The sequence below is a fragment of the Phlebotomus argentipes genome, unplaced genomic scaffold, assembly GCF_947086385.1.
Source record: "Phlebotomus argentipes unplaced genomic scaffold, Phlebotomus argentipes genome assembly contig_15, whole genome shotgun sequence".
Classification (NCBI taxonomy): Eukaryota; Metazoa; Arthropoda; class Insecta; order Diptera; family Psychodidae; genus Phlebotomus; species Phlebotomus argentipes.
Window position 1 is genome coordinate 2,099,249 of NW_026776181.1, and position 7,209 is coordinate 2,106,457.

The following is a 7,209-nucleotide window of genomic DNA, read 5'->3' on the forward strand; positions in this document are numbered from 1 at the left end:
TGACAATCTCTTATCTTCCTTGCGCAGAGACCTCAAGCCGGAGAATCTCTTGCTGGACGTGCAGGGCTACGTGAAGCTGGTGGACTTCGGCTTCGCCAAGAAGCTGCAGAGCGGCCGGAAGACGTGGACTTTCTGCGGCACGCCGGAGTACGTGGCGCCGGAGGTGATCCTCAATCGTGGCCATGACATCAGCGCCGACTACTGGTCGCTCGGCGTGCTAATGTTCGAGCTGCTCACGGGCACGCCGCCCTTCACAGGCTCTGATCCCATGCGCACGTACAACATCATCCTGAAGGGCATCGACGCCATCGAGTTCCCGCGCAACATCACGCGCAACGCCAGCGCGCTGATCAAGAAGCTCTGCCGCGATAATCCCGCCGAGAGACTCGGATACCAGCGCGGCGGCATTAGCGAGATCCAGAAGCACAAGTGAGTGAATCTGGATCCTCAGAAAAGTCTGAATATCTGAAGAAATTGAAATAAGTGTGTTAATTTGGTGAAAAAAAGAAGCATTTGAGAACGAAAATCGTTTCAAAAGTGCTGCTAAACGTCGTGATGGAAAACTGTGTTTGCTGCGGAAAAAATGACTAATTTAGTGGCGAATAAGTAATGAGACAATCACGACTGATCACGTCGATCGTCATTAAGTATTAAGTGAATAACTTGTTGGATGATCTTGTTGATAGTTATACAACGAATAATGCTCTTTTAATTGCTAGTGAAAAACCTCATCATTTAATTTTTTCCATCAATATAATCTCGAGGGATGGGAATATTATGTGGCAACACAGGTCATTAAAGAGAAGAGGCATGCATGAATAATTAAAAATCATGGGGAAATTGGCTTTTTATCGAAATGCAGTCACGTTTTGGCTGATTTTCTCATCCTTTCTCCGTTCTTTCTATCTCTGTCTTCAAGGTGGTTCGACGGATTCTATTGGGAGGGCCTACGAACGCGCACGCTGACGCCGCCGATCCGGCCGGAAGTGAAGAGCGTCACGGACACCACGAACTTCGACGTGTATCCACCGGATCCGGACGGACCGCCGCCGGATGACCTCACGGGCTGGGACAACGACTTCTAGCGGCGCTCCCTAGACAATTGACCGTTTGCGGGCGACGCCCGAGTTTTGTCTGTTTCACTATTTGCTCGTTGTAATTTGTGTACATTCATAGTGTTAAAAATGAATTAAATTTTCGTATATTTTACGCATTTTCTCTCACTTACCTTCTTCTGTGCCACAGAATTCGTTGGAAGATTTTTTTGAATCGCTTAATGCGTGGTGTAGCTCTTCTCCGCAGCAAGGCGCTGGTGTCGCAAAGTGGTGTTGTGAAATTCATCCGTGCAACACGGCGAGACACGAGCTTAGAAGTGTTTAGTTGCTTTTGCGGAGTGAACAAAGTGAGGTGTGTTTTCAGTTGAGCCAAAAGTGAATAAGAAGGGAATATGAAGGGACGTGGACATCAGATGAGGCTCCTGGCGGAGATGGCCAAGTCGTCGGGTGATTCGCAGTTGAGCGGCGGCAGTGCTGCGGAGTCGCCGGAAGGTCAGTCGGCGGCGCCAACGGTTTTGGGTGTCAGCAAAGATTCTGGAGAGGAGACGCTCGAGTCCTCGTCGCTGGGACGCGGTCACCTGAAGCGTCTGACCATGACCATGCCGGAAACGCCCTTGAACCCCACTCCGGTGTCCGGCGAGTCCAGCGGTTCTGGCTCTCGGGCCGCCGGCCGCGGCCAATCGCTGCGTCGCGTCCTTGATGCCGCCCGCCAGTACGATGAGGAGACAAGCCAACCTTTGGCGGTCGTCACGCAGAAGATGGAGGCTGCCTCTGTTCAGGAGGCCGCGGGGCCCAAATCTCCTGTGTCTTATCGAGGGAAAAGCGGTGAGCCAAATCTCTGCGGCGGCTTTTTATTCCATACAAACTCAAGATTCTCTTCTCTCTTCCAGGCTCTCTGACTAGTGCCATGACAAATTATCTGCCCCTGAAGTGGACGGGCAACTTGCGCATCTTCGAGTATTGTGTGCAGTTCCATCCGCAAGTGGACAGCATCCATTTGCGCGTGAAGATCATCGGGCAGCTGCAGGCGGAGATTGGTTCCGTGTTTGTCTTCAGTGGCTTCAATCTGTTCCTGCCTCGCAGACTGGCGCCCGTCTCATCCTTCACGACCACTCTGCAGGCCACCAAGGAGACCATCACGGTGTCGATGAGGCTAATCAAGGAGAAGCCGGAAGAGGAATTGAGTCCATTCCTCAACAATCTCTTCAACAGAGTCATGCGAGAGCTCAAGTTTGTGCGCCACAAGAGAAGGCAATTTGATCCCACCAAGGCAAAGCTTGGTAAGGAGGGAAAGATGGTGTTTTTGCGCTGATGATGCACACTTGGCCGAACAACACACACTAAAAAGCGCACAATGTTTTGCTTTTTGCTTGCACTTGATTTTTTCTATTCATGGTGGAGACAAAATTGTCGATAAGCGCTTCTATGTTTTGCTAAAGCCCGATATCCAACAGCTAAAGTCGATTTAAGGGCTCAATTTGACACACATTGAGAGGGAAAACAATGGAAAGTGGGATTTACGGTAGTTTTTTATTTTTGTGGTTAACTTGAAATGAGGCAATTTCGAATAGAAGTAAAACTGAGAAGGACTGAAATTTCATATGAAAACTTTAAATCATAATAACTCAGATTATGTAGTATAGAAAAGCATATTCACTCGTTCACAAAGTGAATTATAATATCCTGAATACTAAAAGACTTTTCTTTGCTTTCAGTGCCGCAACACAAGCTCGAGATATGGCCAGGATATATCACGGCGGTGGAAACATTCGAGGGTGGCTTGATGCTGAATCTCGATGTGTCGCATCGTCGCCTCTCCACAATGACGGTGAAAGAGCTGATGACGGACATTTACCATCGTCATCCGCAGGACTTTCACAAAAAAGTAAAAGAGACAATCATCGGGAAGATAATACTCACGCGATACAACAATCAGACTTATTGCGTCCATGAGATTGATTTCAATCTATCTCCCAAGGATAAATTTTTGAGGAATGGGGAGGAAATCGATTACGTGGAGTATTATAGGAGGAACTATAATATCACGATCAATGATCTGAATCAGCCACTCCTGCTGAACTTCAAGGAAGTTCGCATGCCTGGACAGGCAGAGAAGCAGGAGAGAGTGACGAGTCTCATTCCGGAGCTTTGCTATCTCACTGGATTGACGGATGAGCAAATGAACAATCAGAATCTGAAGAGAGATCTGGTTGCGTACACTTCTGTGACGCCGCAGCATCGCGTCGAGGGATTGAGGAAGTTCCTGGCCAATGTGCGCGAGTGCGAGCCCGCCAGGAAGGTGCTGAAGGACTGGGGATTGGAGTTGTCGGCAGATGTCCTGAATCTGGAGGGACGCGAGCTGGGAATTGAGCAGATTCAGTTCGAGGGATACACAGGATCGGCTGGTGAGAAGGCTGATTTCTCTCGCGACGCCACCAGTCGTCGTGTGTTGACAACACTGCCGCTCGTCTCGTGGGCGATCTTGTATGTGGAGCGGAACAAGGATGCTGCGATGAAGTTTCTCGCACTGGTGCAAAAGAATGCTTCATGTCTGGGCATGGATGTGAAGAATCCGAAGCAAGTTGTTGTGCAGCGCGAACAGACGGCTGATTTGGTGCGACAGATTCAGGAGACGATTCATGCTCAGCCAGATTTGTCGATCATTGTGATAATATTTCCCTCGCAGCGCGCTGAATGGTATGCATCGGTGAAGAAGGTGTGCTGCTATCAGACACCAGTTCCGTCGCAAGTGATAATGGCGCGCAATATGCTGCAAGCGAACGAGTCGAAAGTGAGATCCATAGTTATGAAGATCTTGCTGCAGATGAACTGTAAGATTGGCGGCACGCTGTGGAGTGTTAATATTCCCATGGCGAATACGATGATATGTGGCGTCGATGCTTACCACGATCCGACGCAGAAGTCATCCAGCGTCACAGCTTTTGTGTCGTCGACCAACAGGACCTTCACAAGATGGTTCAGCATGTCAATCATACAGAATATCAAAGAGGAAGTGAGCCGAGGCCTGGGACGCGCCATCAAAGACTCTCTGGTGGCGTTCAGAGAGGCGAATGGGTGTCTTCCGGAGAGAATTGTGGTCTTCCGCGATGGCGTTGGTGACGGACAATTGCCGGTGTGTGAGAACTTTGAGGTGCCTCAGCTGTTGGAAGCGGCACAGACGCTCTATCCTGCCGGACAGGTGCCGAAACTAACATACGTAATCACACAGAAGCGCATCAACACGCGCTTCTTCCGTTGCGTCGGCAATCAGGCCACGTCCTTTGACAACTGTCGTCCAGGAACTGTTGTGGATCACTCGGTGACGCGTCGCTACATGAAGGACTTCTTTCTGGTCTCGCAGAGCGTTCGCCAGGGCACAGTTTCGCCGACGCACTACATCATCGTCTATGACTCAGCCAATCTGTCGCCGGACATCGTGCAGAAGTTGGCGTACAAGCTGACGTTCATGTACTACAACTGGCCGGGAACGATTCGTGTGCCGGCGTGTTGCCAGGTGAGTTGAACGGATATAAGAATACAGTAACTGCCGATGAAATATATCACCTTTATACGCATTTAATTTAATTGCATTTGACTGAAATATGTGGTTTTTCTTGCAGTATGCGCACAAGCTGGCGTATTTAATAGGTGAGCACGTGAAGCGTGAGCCTGCGAGGATGCTGCAGGATAGGCTGTTCTACCTATAAAGAAAGTAGATCTCGAATATACATATATTTTTTTATTTTATCCATGACGACAATTACATACATATTCAGCGTTAATTTACACATTCATTCATCTTTTTGTTTAAATCTTCTTTATAACTATTGTGAAATGGAATGAAGTCCAAAGAATCGCCATGAAGGCAAATTTATTTTTTCACTCAGAACAATATTATGTGCCAAAGGATTAGAAATAAGAGTGAATTTAAGAAACTGAAATTTACATGCCAATGAATTAATTCATGTGATAATGAGCAATTTGAAGTACATTAATAATAATAACCACAACTGCCTTTCAAGATGCTGGAATTAACATCACAGCTCTTATTGTTTAAGTTTTGTACGAGAACTATGAATTAAAACTAGTTATTTGTTAAGCATTCAGTGAATATTGTATGGGTTAGTCGAGTGTTAACTCGTCGTGCATATGCTTCATGGTGCTCCACTGTGATTTTCCCACCATTTTTCAGGGCATCTTTCAGCAAAAGTCTTGAAGTCAAACTCTCCTGGGGAAATTCTAGTGAAACGCAGCTTGAGAAAAGAGTGAAATTGTGTCTTCTGTCCACAAACACACCGATTTATCTCTGCAGTATTAAATGGTGATTTCCTCACATTTTCTCGCCACTGCTCGGAAATCTTTGGAAATCGTGCGACTTGAGGAATTTCAAGTGTCGAGACGTGAGCTAATCACGTCCTCGGGAAATCAAGCACGTAGCATAAAAGAAAGAGAGAAAAACTACTGAGAAATTGATGGAAAATTGACGCCGCACGGCGAACAATTTGCAGAATATCCAGCGCTATCGATTTATTCATTGTGGCCATAAATCATGAAGATTTCCTCTCATCTGGGAAAAATTGCTCCTCTCCGTCGATGCGTATAAATTTCAAATTTCCATTCATTCCTATTCCACACACGCTTCCACACCTTCGTGGGGTCACGAGTGCGGCGCCGGAGGGCGGCTTCATGGCGCGGTGCTTCTCAGTGGGCGTCCAGAGGTAATTTTGCTCTTCCGGGACGCGGCCTCAGGAATGCTGAGGGGTGGAAAATCGCCAAATCGCGCTCGTGGAACTCAAGCTCAATCTTCTGTCTCTCTCTCTCCCTTCATCACTGAGAGAAATATTGAACTAAAAGGAAGTCAATATATTAAAAAATCAAGAAAAAAGTAACTCTTTTTACTATTACTATTATTATTGCATTAATCCGATTGATTTAAATCAAGTTTCCACTTGACAAAGAAGACTAGATCCTTCCTTCGAAATTCCCTTATTTTTCTGAGTGTAGGGCGATTTGTCTCTCCGTCGCGGCTGGAGTTTTCCCGCGTCGCTTGCCTGGCTTGTGGAAGGCGTGTGGAATGTGTTCCAGGGAGCGTCGCTTCGCGATGCAGTGGCGAAAGTTCCTCTCTGTCGCACTTTTGGGGGTGGAAAAGCTCAGAGGGTGGCAACACAGGCGCACAGAGACAATGTTGAGGGTGGCTTCTCGTGGCCGTGTGTTGGTGGGCGCCATTCGACAGCAGCCACCCACTCCACCCCCTCCGAAAGCTCTCGGCGGGAATTCTACGACGTAGTAACGGATAAATCGGGTCGTCAGTCAGCGCAGTTGTAAAATGTGTGTCTCTATGACGTGTCGAGGGGCGGCCGGGGGCCATTGAGGGGTTGCTTCGGCCACCAGGCGCCTCCGCTGCGGTGAATTAAAACGGAATAACGCCAGGTCGCTGCGAATGCTGTCTTTCGCCTCCTGTTTATGGGATTTATACGATCTCCCTCGAGTGAGTTCTCCCCCGCACAGCACATTAATTGAGGTCAATTGGAGGCGTATTTTCCATCAAATTTTCCCACTGTCCGCCTTGGGCGTGATTTTGGGCTCTGCTGCGCGTATATTTGTGGGATAGAGAGCGGAATTTAATGCTCTGTGCGTGGGAAGATTGATGGTGTGGAGCGCAACAAGAATTCCGGCAAAGGGCGGAATATTTATGGGTTGATTTGTTGAATTCGACAATTGACCGGCTTTTGTCGAATTACCGCGCCAAAATGCGCGACACAGAAAAAACTGTCAACTTTTTTTGTCCCTCTCTCCCTCGCTTTCAAATTGATATCCTAATGAAAATTGACTCTATATACGAAAATTCCTCCCCCATTTTTTACCCTCGCGCGCATACTGCGATGGTGTGCGGGATGACAAAAAAAAGGGCGCGAATTTGGGAGGTGAAAACAAATTTAGGAAGTTTTCACACTCAGCAACACACAAAAGTGGCTAATAGCCAACAATTTTTCAAGATTATGTCTCTGCCATTTCCACATTTTTCCCCCATTTCACCCGGAGCGCGCGCGAGAGTTGATATTCCGAAAATACAGAGCCGAATCACCGGAGTTCATCCCACTTCTGACACCACAAGAACGCCTTCTTCAGCACACAAAATACGCAAAGAAGGCAA

The 7,209-nt window shown here is 47.6% G+C and overlaps 2 protein-coding genes across 11 annotated transcripts in view; both read left to right on the plus strand.

The window, feature by feature from the left end:
- Positions 1–1,209, plus strand: part of LOC132263184 (cGMP-dependent protein kinase, isozyme 2 forms cD4/T1/T3A/T3B) — a 55,340-nt gene extending 54,131 nt beyond the window's left edge. For all 10 annotated transcript variants that reach the window (XM_059762816.1, XM_059762817.1, XM_059762819.1 and 7 more), the window contains 2 exons: positions 28–429; positions 920–1,209. In XM_059762816.1, coding sequence (XP_059618799.1) covers positions 28–429; positions 920–1,085 — 568 coding nt within the window. In that variant the 3' untranslated portion in view covers positions 1,086–1,209. The remainder of the gene's footprint in view (positions 1–27; positions 430–919) is intronic.
- Positions 1,210–1,325: 116 nt separating this feature from the next.
- On the plus strand, positions 1,326–5,157 carry LOC132262370 (protein argonaute-3). The gene is made up of 4 exons (XM_059761633.1): positions 1,326–1,880; positions 1,946–2,335; positions 2,771–4,569; positions 4,676–5,157. The coding sequence occupies exons 1-4, from the start codon at positions 1,448–1,450 to the stop codon at positions 4,760–4,762; spliced, it is 2,709 nt and encodes a 902-aa protein (XP_059617616.1). The 5' UTR covers positions 1,326–1,447; the 3' UTR covers positions 4,763–5,157.
- The last annotated feature ends 2,052 nt before the right edge of the window (positions 5,158–7,209 follow it).